This window comes from Xyrauchen texanus, chromosome 35, assembly GCF_025860055.1.
Source record: "Xyrauchen texanus isolate HMW12.3.18 chromosome 35, RBS_HiC_50CHRs, whole genome shotgun sequence".
NCBI classification, from domain to species: domain Eukaryota; kingdom Metazoa; phylum Chordata; class Actinopteri; order Cypriniformes; family Catostomidae; genus Xyrauchen; species Xyrauchen texanus.
The window spans coordinates 26,922,462-26,941,791 of record NC_068310.1 but is presented as its reverse complement, the minus strand read 5'-3'; the positions used below and the strand labels follow the sequence as shown (position 1 = coordinate 26,941,791).

Here is a 19,330-nt window from a genome sequence, read left to right as displayed (position 1 = left end):
CCTATGCAGGTATTTATAGTCTTCAGGGAAAGTTGAGCTGCTTATTCAGAGAGGTGTAAGAAAGGACAGTTCTACTGCTAAGCAAAACTGTGTATATGTAGTTTCATGATAAAATAAACATAAGTGATAATTTTTTTGTATGGTGGCTGACGTATATACTGTTTTATTGAACAGGAACTGGGGCCTCGTCTGGCCGCCATGTTGAACTATAATCTTCAGCAGCTGTGTGGGCCTAAATGTCGAGACCTGAAAGTGGAAAACCCTGAAAAATATGGTTTTGAGCCAAAGAAGCTCCTGGATCAGTTAACTGATATCTACCTGCAGCTGGACTGTGCCCGATTTGCTAAAGCCATTGCAGATGACCAGGTCTGCATCTGCTCAGCAACATCTCACAGTAGTAGTAAGAAGTCTTCCCCTACTTCTACTACTGTGTGGTGCTGAATTGTATTGGGGAAAAAACTTAATTATGTCTCTTTTCTGATTTCACATGCTAATCTAATTTTGTTTTTGCTCACATTCAGCGATCATACAGCAGGGAGCTCTTTGAGGAGATCATTTCTAAAATGAGAAAGGCCGGCATAAAATCCACCATTGCTATTGAGAAATTCAAACTTCTGGCTGAGAAGGTAGAGGAGATAGTAGCCCGCAATTCTCAATCTGAGATGGATTACAGTGATGCCCCAGATGAGTTCAAAGGTGGGTTCTAAACATACAGTATAATTTAGAACATAATTTAGAAATCCAGATTAAATTATACATAATTCCAAAGAGTTCCTATAGCTCAACTTGATCAGTGTGGCATTCACAATACCAAGGTCATGGGCTCGATTCCCAGGAAACATACATACTGATAAAATGTATGCCTTGAATACTCTTCAAATTACTTTGGATTAAATAATCTGCCAAATGCATAAATGTACACTCACCGAGCACTTGATTAGGAACACTAAGGTCCTAATAAAATGCCCTACATAGTCTTCTGCTGTTGTAGCCCATCCACCTCAAGATTTGACGTGTTGTACAGAGTGGTTGTCTGAGTTACCGTAGCCTTGCTGTCAGCCCGGTTTGGCCATTCTTCATTGACCTCTCATCAACAAGGCATATCTGTCCTCAGAACTGCCGCTCACTGGATGTTATTTGTTTTTGGCACCATTCCGAGTGCCAAAACTCTGAAACCTGTTGTGTGTGATAATCCCAGGAGATCAGCAGTTATAGAAATATTCAAACCAGCCCGTCTGGCACCAACAATCATGCCAGTGTCGAAATCACTGAAATCACATTTTGTCCCCATTCTGATGGTTTATATGGATATTAACTGAAGCTCCTGACCCGTATCTGCATGATTTTATGCATTGCACTGCTGCCATACTATTGGCTGATTAGTTAATCGCATGAATATATAGTTGTACAGGTGTTCCTAATAAAGTGCTCAGTAACTGTAAATCATCAGACGTGTTCAGTCTCAAATGTTCTAATGGAGTGTTACATTAAAAATGTTTGGATATGTCACTATCCCTGTAGTTTAAACCAACTCAGGCTGGCCCACGTTCTATTTTTAAACTAGCCACAAATGGACCCTGTCATGGCTACCTTTACATCCATTTCTGCTGGTTCACAAAGTCAACAAATATATGTTGTTTAATGAGTTAGTGTATAGCTTGATCATAACAGTTATTAGTAGTTAGTAAATAACAGTGCCTTCCTATCTTGAACAGACCCGCTGATGGACACTCTTATGTCTGACCCTGTGCAACTGCCCTCTGGAAACATCATGGACCGAGCCATCATCCTGCGACACCTCCTGAACTCTCCCACTGACCCCTTTAACAGACAGCCCCTCACTGAGAACATGCTGGAACCAGGTACCAAACACACACTGTAGTGCTGCTTTTCACATTTAAGCTTCTCATAGACAGCTGGAGTGACCTTGCTGCCACCTTTTTAATAGGTAATCTGTGTAGCATTTATATATTTTATTTTTCTTCCCTGCAGTCCCAGAGCTGAAGAAGCGAATCCAGGCCTGGATGAGAGAGAAACAGACTGGCCGTTTTTCTTAGTGAGCCCAGCTTTCCCTCCGTTTCAATGTTTTCACCATGGTGGAAATGAACTGAATTTGAACAGGAAAAAAGATCAAATTACCTAATTTGATTTGCCCCCTCCCCTTTATCCTCTCTTTTGAGCCACTGTCTGAAAGGCTCATGGTTCTAAATTGAAATATAATAAAGTTTAGGCTTTTGAAATTTTTTTATTTTGAATTTGTATTTATCTACATACATACCGAGGCACAACCGTCTCACCCCACAATAGTCACAATTGGATGTATTCAAAAGTTGCTACTTGTTTTCATTGGCCTTGTGGGTGCATTTTAATGGTTTCGATGGTAAGCAAAGAGGAAAGGGATCCATTTCATGTGTGTGTGTTGTTTGGAAATATATTGTTAATCAATACCAGCATTTCCATTTGGACAGTCAATACTACCAAAAAGAATTAGCTATAGACACATATTACCGTTTGGGCCCAAACCTACAGTACCTTTAACACAGAACACTTAGAATAGGAAAGAATCATCTCATTAACCAATTCTACATTGTTTTATTGAACAAACAAAAAAGGTGTTGGTTTAAATTGGGGGAAATATGCTAGTGGAGCATGTTGGCTGTTTTGGAAATGTTTTTGTTATTTCTTTTTACTTGGAAAAATCACTTGTGCACTGCCTTTGACATAAGAATCCTCATGCACCTTGTTGAATATTTTTATTTTCAAATTAGGAGTTGAAACACAGGATTAAATGAGAGAATGTGAAGCTGTGTTGTGGCACGATTATCATTATCAATCTTAGTATACCATGTTTTTTTTTTTCTGTTCATCCAAAAAATTTTGGACTGAAAAGGTCCGTCAGATCTTGTTATTAATATTAACCCCAAATGTTGAACTTCAGCATAAATTATGTTGCCCCACCCCCCAAGGGTTTAACTGTACAGGAGTTTGCTTCCTTTGCTATAAACATTTTTCAGACCCAGGTCTTTGAGCTGTAATAAATGGCAATGCACACACAATTATAGCTGTTGCACCTCTTTTTTTTAAACTTACTGGCTATTTCTTAAAGGGATAGTTCACCCCAAAATGAAAATTCTCTCATGATTTACTCACCCTCTTAGCATCATAGATGTGCATGAATTTCTTTCATCTGCTGAACATAAATTAAGATGTAAATTACAGGAATGTCTCAGCTGTGTAGGTCCATACAATGCAAGTGAATGGGTGCCAAAATGTATGGGTGAACTGTCACTTTAAGGGATAGGGCATTAAAAAAATTTAAATTCTGTCATCCCCCATGGTGTTCTGAACCCATTTGACTTTCTTCCCTGTAGCGTACAAGGGAAAATTTTCATTCTCCGTCACCATTTGCTTTCATTGTGTGAAAGCTATAAAAGTGTATGGTGACTGAGGCTGTCAGTCCCTAACATTATGCCAAACATCATCATTTTTGTTCCATGCAAGAAAGACATACACGTTTGAAACGGCATGAGGGTGTGTAAATGAGAGAATTTTTTTTTTTTTAGTTCATCATCATGTCATGCAATATTTACAGTCAAATAAGTGCTAAAAGTAATTCAAAATAAGTTGCTCTTATAGATGAAACAAATTCAATTCAACTGTCTGATCACATTATAAATCGATGCTAATTTATATATAGCTCTGGAAAATATTAAGACACTAGTGCAAAATGATCAGTTTCACTGAATTTACTATTTATAGGTATGTGTTTGATTAAAATGAACAATTTAGTTTTATTCTATAAAGTACTGACAACGTTTCTCCCAAATTCTCATTTAGAGGATTTATTTGCAGAAAATAATAAATAAGATGCTTTGTTTTATGGTTTGTGGATATCATTCCTATTTTTTGAGTTTTGGAAAAATGTCTTGTGAGAATTTCAGAAATTTGCATTAGTATGTTAATAGAAGAACACTGCAACCAGAACGTTAACTATATAGAATAGAATCCTTTATTTTGGTCACACATTATACACAGTTTTTTTTGCATATATACAGTGAAATTTATTAGTTTTCACATATCCCAGCTAAGCTGGGGTCAGAGTGCAGGGTCAGCCATGATACAGCACCCCTGGAGCAGATAGGGTTAAGGGCCTTGCTCAAGGGCCCAACAGTGGCATCTTGGTGATGCTGGGGCTGGAGCCCCCGGCCTTCTGGTCAGTAACCCTGCGCCTCAACCACTGAGCCATGTGAGCAATTCAGCATTTAAAATTTATCTTTCAATTAATTAAGGTAGGTAGAGCTTAATAATACCTCTTTTGAACATGTTCCTGCTAGGCGGCGCCCTTTACTTTTGTGTAGCACGATGCCACGCCACAGCTTGAACGTAAGCCACCCTGCAGTATTGCGTCACAGCTGTCCAGCCCACGTTAGCTTTTCCAACGTTTCCATTGGCTGAACGACGCATTGCTCATACAGTACTGTAATTGTATTGGTCAGACCGACTGTCATTCAAAATGGGGCAGTTGACGTAATCATTTCGGTAAATCAATGCATTTATATCCTAAAAGCTTGTGCGAGAGGGTCTAAAGACGCCAGCATCAGCCGAATAAAAATAATTCAAGACCTGCGAGCATCTTCAGCAGCGGGAGACGTGTGGCTGAAAATGAAACAACGGCTATAATGGCAGTATATAACAAAAAAGGAACTATTAAGAGCTTATCCGTCAGTATTTTTTGATTTTCGATGCTACAGCTGCTTGTAGACGTCATCGGAGATTTTTTTATCGTGCAGGATTTCTGTGGTGTTCTAGTCGTCTCCGCGTGCGGATAAATAGCGGTAAGTGCTGTCTTTTTACCTAAAGCTGCGTATTATGTCTAAGATTATCACAGTAATTCTATATTTGGGTTTAGCATACATTCCGCGAGTCATCTTTGGGAATGGAAAAGGATGTTTACTGGAATGTTTTGCATGTATTTGCAGTTCATTCCTTCAGCGTCCTCAAAACGTAATTATGACATTAACAACTTTATTAATTATATTTATAATTACAAAGTGAAAATAAATTATAAAATTATACGAGGAAGATAGATATGATGGTTATGCATAGTAAGTCAGCGAGTTCGTCTGTGGAGGCGACATCATAAGGTCACTATATAACAGCGGACTGAAGTGCTTTAAAATATATAAACATTGTGATTTGTTTAATCTCTGAAGAGGTTCGTTATGAAATAGTGCAGCTATGGCAACGCTGGGTAGGCTACATTGTTTTCAGTGCATCAATAGCATAAACCAGGGGTGGACTGGGAGGAGAAATCGGCCCGGGATTTTACATGGGGAGGGTTGGGGTTGGTGGTGTCACTTTTATGGGGGTGTCGCTGCCCCCTTCGGCGTATCGCGGCGCCGTTTTGTGGCCCGTTCTGCATATAGCTACGGCTCATTTCAGGTTTGTCCCGGTTCTCCCGATGGCCAGTCCGCCCCTGATCGGCCCCAAAGTGCGTCGGCCCACCGGGAAAATGCCCGGTATGCCAGATTATCAATCCAGCCCTGAAGCACTTGAAACGAAGTCGGCGCATTCTTAAACGAGAAACGCTTTTGTTGTGCTTTACTGTTTTTGTAACATAAAATAAGATGGAATAATAATAATAATAAAAAAGATACAATTTCTCCTCTCTTTGCTGTGGCGATTGTGTACCAGATTGAATTTCATGGGCGTATGCTTTTAATGTCACGAATGACTACAAGGGCAAGGCTGAAAACATCCTCTTTCTGTGTCATGTGATTGAATAGCGGTCTGTTTGCGTGTGAACCGCTTTCACTTGATTTCAGGTTAAAAACGTTAGTTGCTAAATCAAATCAAAGCCGGTCAATTAGTCTCATGACTAACTGCACGCTCAAAATAGACTTACTGCATAGAAAAGTGTGCATAGAAAACAGTTTGATGTCATGGGTCAGTCCATGTATTTTGGGATGTATCATGGTTAGGTGTCATTGAAATGTGTTTTTTAGCGGACTGAGCTACAGAGCCTGTGAAATAGGCCCAGCCCTGCTGCAGGCGAGCGGCAGCCATGTTTATGAGTCTGAATAACCATCTAACGGCACACAGTGTTCCAGATAATTCACATCTGTACTGTGTTTACCTTCTGTTTTGATCACCTGGCATTTAGTAGGCTATATGGTAGGTTACATTTATCATAAATGTCAACATATTCATTTACTTGTTTTTTTCAACATCAAGATTTTAGGTTAATGTGTGTGTGTTCATGCTGTGCAGTGCATAAAATCATGCAGATACAGGTCAGGAGCTTCAGTTAATGTTCACATCAACCATCAGAATGGGGAACATGCAATCTCAGTGATTTTGACCGTGGCATGAGTTTTGGTGCTAAGGTTCGACGTGTTGTGCATTCTGAGATGCTATTCTGCTCACTGCAATTGTGCAGAGCGGTTATCTGAGTTACCGTAGCCTTTCTGTCTGCTCAAACCAGTCTGGCCATTCTCCGTTAACCTCGCTCATTAACAAGGCGTTTCCGTCCGCAGAACTGCTGCTCACTGGATTTTGTTTTTGCCATCATTCTGAGTAGTGTTGTCACTGTACCAAAATTTCAGTAGTTGGTACCGATACCAGTGAAAGTTACCAGTTTTCGATACCACAATACAGCAAAAATATGCTAATATTATAATGTCCTATTTAACCTTGCTGAAGCATCCCCAGATCATCACCGATCCTCCACCAAATTTCACAGTGGGTGCGAGACACTGTATCTTGAAGGCCTAACCAGGTCTCCGTCTAACCATTAAACAACCAGGTGGAGGATCGGTGATGATCAGGGGGTGCTTCAGCAAAGTTCTCATGATTGGGTAATGTGTAAATCACTATAAATTTAACCTAATATTTGTGTCACTGGAAGCAAACTCTGAAGACATTTTGTTTTTCTTTGTAGGAGAATATTCTGTGGGATTGAAACTCAACAGCTTCAACCATGTCTGGTGCCTCAGTGAAAGTCGCTGTCCGAGTGCGCCCCTTCAACTCAAGGGAAATCGGCAAAGAATCAAAATGCATTATACAAATGCAAGGGAACTCCACCAGTAAGTGTATACTTGTATACATGGCTCTCAAACTGTCATTTTCTGAATTGTTAATATGCTGTTACATGCCTCCAGACAAGGTGTTCCTGGTATATGCTGACTTTTCTCTTTAGGGTGTTCAGAAAACTCTTGAGACATTCTCACAATTTTAAGAAATGTTGTTGCAAATCTGCAACCTGAGATACTGAAAAGGAAGAATAGAAGTGGATGTGATATTCTGTTTGAAATGGGAAGAATTCTGTGAGAAATCCCGGTCCTTTGAAAAAGTGAGAGGACTCAAAAAATTCCTACCCCAGAGGGACTGTAGTGTGTTAATGTGCTGATCTGTTCTATTGTGAAGATGGTGAACCCCTACATGCCTTGAACAAGGGATGGGTCACAAATGGACAACTTTTCACTGATTAGTTATTTAGTGAGTGAGTAGTTTGACTTGATTGTTCAGTTTAGTTCTGATATGTTTAGTGGAGATGCTTTTATTATCGTGAGATGATTAGCGTGCTAACGGCATGATGTGCTTTCACTGTTTCGGCAGTTTGCATTGTAAAAACTTAAAGGAAATGTTGTGTCTTTTAACGCGAGTATTGCATTTTTAAAAACGCAACTTAAAACCCTTGAATTCGCTTCCATACTGTAGTGCTCTGTCCAGCTGTTTTTTAATGTAAGATTGCGCCTTATGTTAACGCTCCCAAAGAAACGCATTAGATCAGGGTCAGGTGACCCAAAACCATTATAATTATTAGGGCTTCCTTTATACCAATCATTGTACTAGTTGTTCAGGCAACCCACTGACTATTCAGTTTAAAAAAATATGTCATTTTCCACTTCCCTGAGCCTGCGGCTCAGGCCTCGTATTCATTACTACTGCATTGCTTTCATAGTAGAGGAAGTGAGCTAGTGGGCTGCTTAGCTTATCATACAGTAGAGTGCAACAAGCCAGTGAAAGGAAATTAGTTGATGTTATCACTCATGTTGTGGGTGTTATCGATATCAAAGCCTAACATGTGACCACAGCTGTCTTTGAAATCATGGAACCTCACATAAAGGATTGTTTGTTTCATTCAAATTGCAGATTAATATGATGGATACTAAAGAATTCATTGTGAAACAGTCAATCATATTTGTAGGTGATAACCGTGAACAAGAACAGCCATATTAATCTACATAGACTGAAGAATATGTTATAAATTCAGTCAATATGCATTTTGAGTTCCTTGGGTAAATCAGAGGATTTTTTTGGGCAGCACATGGATTGCTAATGTGGCGGTGATTAGCAAGCGGATAGTCATTGTGCCCACTCAGACGTGATTCATCAAGCTGTTTTGATCAAGGTAACATTAGCCATACTGAACACAAAAATACTGGTGTATTCTTAAGATGTATTAAGAAAGAAAATGTATGGAACCTTTCCTAAATCTAACAAAATAATTCTAAATGTGAAAGTTTGAGCTTGCAGTTTAAACCGGCATCAGTTTTAACTTTATGAAGCTACAGATCCCATGAAGGATGATGAATCATACTGTGTTTACAAGCCTTTCAAAGTCTTTTTCAGGCCTGTGGAAGAAGCTTTTGTCAACATCATGCGTGTCCTTCCTGCAGCAAAAAGGAATTTTCAATATTTACTAGGGGTGTAGCGGTTCACTCGTTTTCTCAATGCATTGATTAATAATCCTGTCGAATCATATGCATCGATCTTAAAATATGATTTTGGAACCGAGAATCGTTAGTGTTGTTCATAATCAATTTAGACTGTTAAAAATCGAATGGATCGTGATTCAGCAAATCAGTATACAACATTGTAAAAAATAAAAATAGTAAATTATTTACATGTGTGACTTAAATAAGACAAGTGTGGCTTCATTCTCTAGTGCGTTTTCGGAGCATGCGCCCTCACAGCTCTCCCTTCACAGACGCACTCTGCACTCTTTCATCGCCCTCCACGGGATCACGCCTGCTCTCCGTTCCATCCGTAATGCCTCCTACACACTACACGACTTTCGAAGACGTCGGATTGTGGTACCATTCATATTACACAACTGTCTGTCTTGTCATGGAAGTCGTAGGGCTTTCGAATTACATGAGGAATCTAAGACAGGGGTGAACACATTACAAAAATGTCACTATTGACGAATCCCTGACGACTCTGCCTGGACTCCAAATTACGTTTCACAACTGAGTAGATGCGAGAAGTGATATGTGATACGAAAACAAATGCATGATCATATGTTATGCATTTCAGAATATGAAGTGTATGTTTTTAATTGCCTAAAGGTATTATATATTTTATTGGTTACAATATGAAAAAGTACCTCCTCCTGAAAAATCTTATTTGCTCACTTGACTGTCCAAGAGAATTGGCTATTTCTCTCCAACTCTTCTCTTTCTCCACCCGGTTGGGGTACAGTTCAGATGAAACATCAAATCTGGTGCTCCTGCCAATGTTCCACAAATTTTTCCTCCATTTCTTCGGTCCAATGAGACTTTCTTGATACCACAGCCATGCTAGTTGGTGTTCTGTTGCAGGTACATCTGGACTCCTCCCACTGAAACTTCCTGTGCCCTGTTTCTTGCTCTCTCATTGGCTGTAGGTCAACGCTGTACTTGTATTCAGTAAAAACACATTTCACATTGCATGATTTGGAATCGCAGACAGGTCCAGATATTTAACATTCTAGATATCTCACTGACATCAGTGATGCGTCTGCACTTCTCTCAGATCGCGTCTTTGATAATTCATACATTGCGTTCGTCTATCACGGGAGCGAGCTCCAATTTGCCTACAATTTCAGGCTTTTGTCGGCGATCTCCACAACTGTTGGCGAGTGAAAATCGGGCTTAAAATCGTGTAAACTCAGCATAAATCTAACTGAATCTTACTGAGCAGCTGGCCGAGTCTTTCAAGCACCTTATGTCTGATATCTTGTCCGGATGGCTACTATCTCATGAGCAAAGGACAGCTCGCAATAGCGCTCTTGTCTTGAGTCAAACATGCTCAAACCTTTTGATACAATTGCCTACTCGCTGCATGTTCACTACAGGGTCTGAAATTAAGGGGAGCTTGAAGCAAAAATACCATTTAAAAATAAAAAAAATGCTCCCGAAATTCAAAATATGAGAGCAAAAAATGCCCTCGTAATGAATTCTTCTGTTTTTATTAGAGGTCGACCGATTAATCGGCCGGCCGATTCATTTAATTGACATTTTGACATAAACAGATAAGACACAGTTTGTTTTAAATTGTTAGAAAAAAAATGTGCCCTAATAGGTAAAAAATGCCACTGAAAATGAATACAAGGGGGAAATATTGACCATAAATGTAAAAGTTAGTTTCTGACACTTGGTCACTAATGAAATAATGTGATTTAATTGTGAGGAAACTTACAGATGTTATTTTCTATAAGATAAAGTCATGCCAATTTACTGGTATTATTGTTTAGTTGGGGACTTGGTGTGCAGGAAACATTTAAATTGAAATCATCAATATGATTTCTTTTCTCTTTTCTTTGAAACTGAATGTAGTCAGATGATGTTACTTTACTGTTGTAATATTTGGATTAGTTTACTGATTCAGGGTCCCCACGGTCATAGAAAACCTGTAAATATTAGTGAATTGTTTTATTGTGATTTAAAGGCCTGGAAAAGTAACGCAAATGAATAAAAATACTTTTTGTAATGAAATATGGAATAGTTTTCTAGCTACAGTGGGTACGGAAAGTATTCAGACCCCCTTAAATTTTTCACTCTTTGTTATATTGCAGCCATTTGCTAAAATCATTTAAGTTAATTTTTTTTCCTCATTATTGTACACACAGCACACCATATTGGCAGAAAAACACAGAATTGTTGACATTTTTGCACATTTATTAAAAAAGAAAAACTGAAATATCACATGGTCCTATGTATTCAGACCCTTTGCTGTGACACTCATATATTTAACTCAGGTGCTGTCCATTTCTTCTGATCATCCTTGAGATGGTTCTACACCTTCAATTGAGTCCAGCTGTGTTTGAATATACTGATTGGACTTGATTAGGAAAGCCACACACCTGTCTATATAAGACCTTACAGCTCACAGTGCATGTCAGAGCAAATGAGAATCATGAGGTCAAAGGAACTGCCTGAAGAGCTCAGAGACAGAATTGTGGCAAGGCACAGATCTGGCCAAAAATGTTCTGCTGCCCTTAAGGTTCATAAGAGCACAGTGGCCTCCATAATCCTTAAATGGAAGACGTTTGGGACGACCAGAACCCTTCCTAGAGCTGGCCGTTCGGCCAAACTGAGCTATCGGGGGAGAAGAGCCTTGGTGAGAGAGGTAAAGAAGAACCCAAAGATCACTGTGGCTGAGCTCCAGAGATGCAGTCGGGAGATGGGAGAAAGTTGTAGTAAGTCAACCATCACTGCAGCCATCCACCAGTCAGGGCTTTATGGCAGAGTGGCCCGACGGAAGCCTCTCCTCAGTGCAAGACACATGAAAGCCTGCATGGAGTTTGCTAAAAAACACCTGAAGGACTCCAAGATGGTGATAAATAAGATTCTCTGGTCTGATGAGACCAAGATAGAACTTTTGGCCTTAATTCTAAGCGGTATGTGTGGAGAAAACCAGGCACTGCTCATCACCTGTCCAATACAGTCTCAACAGTGAAGCATGGTGGTGGCAGCATCATGCTGTGGGGGGTTTTTCAGCTGCAGGGACAGGACGACTGGTTGCAATCGAGGGAAAGATGAATGCGGCCAAGTACAGGGATATCCTGGACGAAAACCTTCTCCAGAGTGCTCTGGACCTCAGACTGGGCCGAAGGTTCACCTTCCAACAAGACAATGACCCTAAGCACACTGCTAAAATAACGAAGGAGTGGCTTCACAACAACTCTGTGACTGTTCTTGAGTGGCCCAGCCAGAGCCCTGACTTAAACCCAATTGAGCATCTCTGGAGAGACCTGAAAATGGCTGTCCACCAACGTTTACCATCCAACCTGACAGAACTGGAGAGGATCTGCAAGGAGGATACCCAAATCCAGATGTGAAAAACTTGTTGCATCTTTCCCAAAAAGACTCATGGCTGTATTAGATCAAAAGGGTGCTTCTACTAAATACTGAACAAAGGGTCTGAATACTTAGGACCATGTGATATTTCAGTTTTTCTTTTTTAATAAATGTGCAAAAATGTCAACAATTCTGTGTTTTTCTGTCAATATGGTGTGCTGTGTGTACAATAATGAGGAAAAAAATGAACTTAAATGATTTTAGCAAATGGCTGCAATATAACAAAGAGTGAAAAATGTAAGGGGGTCTGAATACTTTCCGTACCCACTGTATGTTCAGCTCTGAAATATTTTATTGGCACAATGTACTCTTGTACTATTATTGTATTCCAAGTAGCCTGTATGTACATGTATTTAATGTGTTTTCTTTCAAGTTACTTTTGGTGGAATAAATAATGTTAATATGTTTAAGATTGCCTTTCTTTTTCTTGCTTAAGACAGATTAGGGGAAGTATTTAAAGAATAATATAAATGCATTTTCATTTTTAAATGCAGAATTGAATCGTTAATCGTATCTAATTTCATTGTGAATCGAATTTTTACTGATAATAGACCTAAACCCTGTGATAAACAAAGCAGTCTGAAGGGGAACACAAGGTCTCCTGAGAGAGAGCCAAAGCAGAGGTAGTTTATAGTGAAAGGAAGGAGAGCACGGAGACAGCAGTCAAACAGCACTCTTGCACACATGCGCAGACTGTAACCCGAGCATGAGTGGCATTTTGCCTGCCCCCTTGATTAGGATGCTACTGCAGATGGTATGCTGGAATGTTGTCTTATTACAGTGCTGAGCCATCAGTAATGCTCATGACAAATGCACTTAGCAAAATGTTAAACTAAATGTTGAAAAATAGAAATACCTATATGTTTGGTTTCAGAAGTGTTTTGTTTGCTCTGGGATGTGGTAAGCAAGGTGACACTGGATTACCACAAAAATAATTGTAAATTTTTCCTTATTTTCTTTTTAAAAAGGCAATAAAATGGGCTATAGTGAGGCACTTACAATGGAAGTGAATGGGACCAATCTGTAAACATTAAAATACTTCGGGGGCAAATTCAATGAACAGTTGAGCCACTTTTGCTGTGGTATTTCAGTGCAAAAACCTACATCTTGCTCACTAACCACCTGTAATCTAATTTAAGCAGGCACTATCAGCACTGAAAATTGCACTGTGTTTTGAGTATTTAAATTAAGTCATTGTCATTCCTTTTTGTAAATTAGGCTTATTACATATATTGTGTTCCATTCACAAAAATGCCAGGCACAATTCACAGTTATTACTGCCAGATGAAAGCAGGCCGTGAAATACATTTTTACATTTGAAAATAATTTTCTATTGATCATATCCGCATTAATTGCTTAAATTATAACCTGGCATCCTGTATATACTATATATATGCACGGTGTAGTCAAGTGTACTTTCGCCATGTTTAAGAGATGATGTATGTGTCTGGATCACAGTGGTGCAGAACAGTCCCGACAGGGTGTGACAGGTCACTGTGGTCTGTTGCATCATCCGCAATATAGCGCTCTGAATCGGCCCGCAAGATCAGAATTGCATGAGCAAATTGCGTTCAGTGGCAATTTTGTGGGTGCCTTTGTGCTGTTGCCTGATCTGCACAAGTCCATTTAAATCGGATGCTAAACCAGCGCATGCAAAAGCAATGCTTTTACCTGGCGCAATTCATTCTTAGTGAATTACCCCTTACTGTTTCAAAAATATTGCCACAAGACGTAAACAATATGGATGTTAACATGATGTTAGTGTGATAAAATCACTTACTAAACTTTTCTTCGAAAGTTATATCCAATTTTACAACTTGGTTGCCATGATGATGTAATGCAGTTGACCCAAAAATGACATTTTGACAGAAGAATTTAAAATTCTTTTAAAATAAACTTCACATTTCTGCCTTTTTTAAATCCTCAAACAATTTTTAAACCCTCTGAAAAACCTTGTTTTTTCTTTTCTTTTCTTTTTTAAGAAAAGTAGGGACGGGTCAACATTTCTTTTTGTTGTAATCAACATTATAATACAAATGATTGAGGTCAACTTTTATTGAACCCAGAATCTTTCATTAAGCTGTCCTTTTAGTTTTCAAACAGCAGGGCTCAATGCTAAAGATTTTTTCTACTGGCCCAGTCGAGCCAGTGGTTCAGATTTTGACTTGCCCTGCCAAATGTTTTTCTACATTTTCAGTTATTTCTTAGCTGTATATTTTAAATAATGTGTGTTTAAAAAGCCAAATATAATTTTATACATACACTTTTTATTCAGCATTACTTTTCTTTAAAAGATAATTGACAATTTAAAATGTAAACTCTAATTGTGATGTTACTACATTTCTGCACAACAGTCCATAAGGGTCGATGGTGCCAGATATATCACCAGTTAATTGTACATAAATGGAGGACTCCTATTATAGGAATGTTGTTGTAAGGAAGATAATTAAACCATATTAGTAAACAGTGTTATTTAACATAAAATATGTTATACTTGTATAATATAATTTAGTAAAATGACTATACGTGATTTATGGCTATTCTATCATTTCTTGTACTGTGGCAAACATTTTTTTAAATGGTCTGCAAAGCAAAACACTCAAACTGCAAAGTTCTGATATAGAAGTTGTATAAAAATGAATTAAGCTGTTTTAATGACACTGACAGAGAATAAATATTGCTTACCTCCGACATGCAACATCTGTGTGGTACACTGTAAATCCCAACTCATCTACGACACAAATCTTTAGTGTAGAGTCCACACAAATGGTCAGAAATGTGGCTCAGGTTGTGGGGCGGCTGTGGCTCAGGTGGTAGAGGGTTGTTTACTAATCACAGGGTTGGTGATTCGATTCCCGGTCCACACAACTGAACATGCTGAAGTGTCCTTGGGCAAGACATGGGTGAATGAGATGCAGTGTAAAGTGCTTTGTAGAACCACTAAGGTTAAAAAAAGTGCTATATTAGTGTAGACCAGTTACCATTTAAAATCTTTGAGTAGAAACAACACCTAAATTTGTGTCAAGTATACTCAAAACTTTCATGTTACTGTGCTGGACTAAACTAAAAGATTTATGTGCAAACCGTTTCTAAAAAGAATTTAAGTAGAGTGAGCGAGCATGTTGGGATTTACAGTGTACTGAGATCGAGATCCCACATCAACTCATTACATTAACAAGTCAATACTCCATTCGAATGACACAAAGGGCTGTTCATTCTTAATGATGTGATATGCTGTTTATAATTGTGCTTATAATTCTCTTCGTTCATACGTCTCGTCATCGAGCTCAGTGGACCAGATGAAGGGATATCGGCAACCCATTTAGCCACCATTTAGGCTTTTATCATGAGCTTTGAGGTTTTGCTTGCGGTAATTGTTTGCTCCAACGAAAAGGCTCCCGACTTGTCTGATTTTCTTGGAAATGGATGGCAAACTGTGCAAAACTTCACTTAATTTTTTTTGTTGTGTTTTACCCATGTCAATGTCTGCTTCCAAGACATTAGAAACAGACGTTTTCTTTTGGCCTCATGATTAGAAGCTGCTATGTTGGCGTCTCTTCGCTGTACTTGTTACCAGGTGACGCTATTAAAGCAACAGTGCTCACAACATCCAGTAATGTAAGAGAAACCGAAAAGCATAGCAATTCTGATGTTCAATAATACATCACAAAGAAGTTAACGTTTAAAAGGTTTAAAAACACAAGCTGTTTCTCGATTCTAATATCGTAACTGCATATGTAATTGCTGATGTTTTTTTTGAATGCTACTCCAACCTCTTATTTTAGACTGTTTTAGCTCTGCTGTGGTAGTAGATGGAATGATCCTGACAGCGGGCCCTTGGGAACAGCCAGTGCAGACAGAGGAGGCGAAGAGTGTCTGTGGAAGATTTGCACAGTGAAACTGAGACAAAGAAGAGCTTTATTGATATATATGTATAGAGAGTGAGAGAGGTAACAGAAATTCATAGACTGATATGATTCTAACACTGGAAAGGTCATCTTGCCATTGGGATTTAAGTGCAGACAGAAGCGATTGACCTGATTAGGAATGTAATCCTGTGAGCTTGCCTGAGTTCGCCAGGCTACTGTGCTAATCCCAGTGACCCTTGCATTTGCACGATTGTCAACCCAAAATGTCACTTTTCACCATGCAGATTTTGGGTACACCTGTTACTCTGCTCTGTAGTTGGATTTTCTCTGTGTATTCATGTGCTTTTGATGTTTAAAAATAACTGATACAGAATTAGGGATCGTTGGCTGTTTTTGCAATGTCCGTTCTTTTTGCGTTCTTACATGCTTGTGGTCTTGTTTGACACCATCACTTACCTCCAAAAAAATAAAAAAGGTTGAGGTTTTTGAATCTTCATATGGCAGCACATCTCAAAACTCGCAAAGATGCGTTTTATGTCCTCATGTCTTCTGAGTTTGTACTTTCACGGTAGTTAGGCAAGACTGATTTTCACGAGAACGTGTTCTTATCATTGAAAAATCCCCTTTGATTTATTGTGGTGATTTTCATTGGAATTGTGAACATCTTTTTTTTGCCTAATGTATGGATGTACCTATTTGGATTTAAAGCATTTAAGTCTAGATCTGCTGATGAGTGTCTAGGTTTAGCAACCGCTCAATGATCTGGGTCTTGCTGTACAAATGATTGAGTACCTGAATCCGGGAATGTGGCTTCAGGTTTTCTTCTCTGGAAGAACTTAGCAGAGAGTTCAGTCACAGTTTTTGCTTTTTTTGTAATGCCTCATTTTTCCCCTTTGTCAGCTGTTCAAGTTTCCCCATTTAGCTTCCTTTTTTGGTGGTGCTTGCAAAAAACAGAACTTCGAAGTAGACCATCTGTAAACCATCACTAGTGCACCTCAGTCTTTTACCAACTGTCATGTAGTTGGCTGATATCTTACTGTGTTTATCTTCCTCCAGGGCTCCTTTTATTACTCACCATTTCTAAATCTTAAATGGTTGTCTTAAAACCTAGTGAGCTGGCTCGCTGTCTGCTTCTAACATGGGCAGCTGTGTGTGTGTGTGTATGTATGTATGTATATGTGTGTGTGTGTGTGTGTGTGTGTGTGTGTATATATATATATACACAAGAATCAAATAATGGTGACTTATACTGGCTTCAAATGTTAGCGTGTAGCTGGGCTAATGAATTGATTCTGAAATAGACTGAAAAACAACAAATTCAATACTGTTTTATTTTAATAGGAAAGGGGCACAGAGCAATATATAGTCAGGGGGTCCAAAACTTTTTTCTTTTTTTTTTTAACCCTTGCTCTCCAGCTGTGTATTCTTGGAAAATTCTAATTCACTTGCTTTGCATCCTGCCTAGCAACCAGATGTATTGCATTTGATGGTCAGTAATTTTGTGAAAGCTGCTGGTGGCCATTAGTGCAGCTCTTGTTATTCAGTCCTACCTTTGCTAGTACTTTAGATGCAACAACAGTCCTAATTTCATTATTGTTGTGTGATTATATAGTATCGCAATATAATCACAATATAATCGCAATGATTTTGCTAACTATATAAAATCAAGCAATATCCTGAATATCGCGATTACATTCATGTGGTTTTTATTTGACCATTAATTCATTTCATAACGAGTGCATCAGTAGATTAATTTCACAATCCTTCAGGATTGCACAATTAATGAAAATAACATAAAAATGGTTAAGTCTGTAATTTGTGAATATGAAACCGCAAAAGGCTGCAATTTAAAGATAAATAAATATGTCTGTGTGTGCTTCAGAATAAACAGGTGACGTGCTGTTGTGCAAGCGCAGGGCCCATGGTGCTTTTAGTACTTTGTATCATTGTATGTAAATTATAAATAAAAAAAAAAAGTGCATATCAATTATTGTGCTAATTTAGTTAAAAACTGTGGGGAAACATACCTTAAAAAAAAGAGTTTTATTCAATTCCTACAATGGCACTTTGGATAAAATGATGGTTACTCTTATTAAAAAGAAACCACATTTGAGCCATTTCAGAGCAAATACATAATTATTATACATTACAGTTTCATTTTTGTTTTTGTTAATACATAATTTTCTTTAAGTTGCTTTAAAACAATTTGTGTTGTGAAAAGCGCTATAAACAAATAAAAATGACTTGATGTATCGTGAAAAAAATCTAAGGACTCGTCCCTTTTTAAGCATATAGCCATAGGATTTTGTTACATCGCAACCACGAACCATGATTTGCTACTTGCAGGTTGGTTACTGATACTTTTAGGGGGAGGGTTATTCTCACTCTAGAGAGCATTTTATTAGACACACAAACCGTGTAGTGCAGGATGAGCCATCAATATTTTTGACCAGCTTTACCAGAAGATAAAGATTGTAAATGTGTATAAATGTTTAGGAGTACGCTAGCATATACAGTTGAAGTCAAAAGTTTACATACACCTTAACCAAATACATTTAAACTCAGTTTTTCACAATGTTTTACATTTAATCGTAAAAAACATTCCCTGTTCATTAACTGTGGTCCGTTAGGATCACTACTTTTTTTAAGAATGTGAAATGTCTGAATAATAGTTGAGATAATGATTTATTTCAGATTTTATTACTTTCATCACATTCGCAGTGGGTCAGAAATGTACATACACTTTGTAAGTATTTTGTAGCATTGCCTTTAAATTGTTTAACATGGGTCAAACGTTTGGGTAGCCTTCCACAAGCTTCTCACAATAAGTTGCTGGACTTTTGGCCCATTCCTCCAGACAGAAGTGGTGTAACTGAGTCAGGTTTGTAGGCCTCCATGCACGCACATGCTTTTTCAGTTCTGCCCACACATTTTGTATCAGATTGAGGTCAGGGCTTTGTGGTGGCCACTCCAATACCTTGACTTTGTTATCATTTTGCCACAACTTTGGAGGTATGTTTGTAGTCATTGTCCATTTGGAAAAACCATTTGTGACAAGCTTTAACTTCCCAGCTGATGTTTTGAGATTTTGCTTCAATATATCCACATCATTTTCCTTCCTCATGATGCTATCTATTTTGAAAGGTGCTCCAGTCCCGTTGCAGCAAAGGACCCCCACAACTGCTAGCTTCACGGTAGGAAGGGTGTTCTTCGGCTTGCAAGCCTCATCCTTTTACATAACAATGGTCATTATGGCCAAACAGATACAATTTTGTTTCATCAAACCAGAGGACATTTCTCCAAAAAGTAAGATCTTTGTCCCCATGTGCTCTTGCA

The 19,330-nt window shown here is 38.5% G+C and overlaps 2 protein-coding genes across 7 annotated transcripts in view; both read left to right on the top strand.

The window, feature by feature from the left end:
• ube4b (ubiquitination factor E4B, UFD2 homolog (S. cerevisiae)) overlaps positions 1-3,383 on the top strand; it is a 43,467-nt gene extending 40,084 nt beyond the window's left edge. The window contains exons 26-29 of one of the 2 annotated variants that reach the window (XM_052105252.1): positions 175-366; positions 522-696; positions 1,716-1,862; positions 1,993-3,383. In XM_052105252.1, coding sequence (XP_051961212.1) covers positions 175-366; positions 522-696; positions 1,716-1,862; positions 1,993-2,057 — 579 coding nt within the window. In that variant the 3' untranslated portion in view covers positions 2,058-3,383. The remainder of the gene's footprint in view (positions 1-174; positions 367-521; positions 697-1,715; positions 1,863-1,992) is intronic. The other variant, XM_052105253.1, reaches the window with a different exon arrangement.
• A 1,196-nt stretch (positions 3,384-4,579) lies between these two features.
• kif1b (kinesin family member 1B) overlaps positions 4,580-19,330 on the top strand; it is a 103,132-nt gene continuing 88,381 nt past the window's right edge. For all 5 annotated transcript variants that reach the window (XM_052105250.1, XM_052105249.1, XM_052105248.1 and 2 more), the window contains exons 1-2: positions 4,580-4,835; positions 6,941-7,085. In XM_052105250.1, the coding sequence (XP_051961210.1) occupies positions 6,980-7,085 (106 nt within the window). In that variant the 5' untranslated portion in view covers positions 4,580-4,835; positions 6,941-6,979. The remainder of the gene's footprint in view (positions 4,836-6,940; positions 7,086-19,330) is intronic.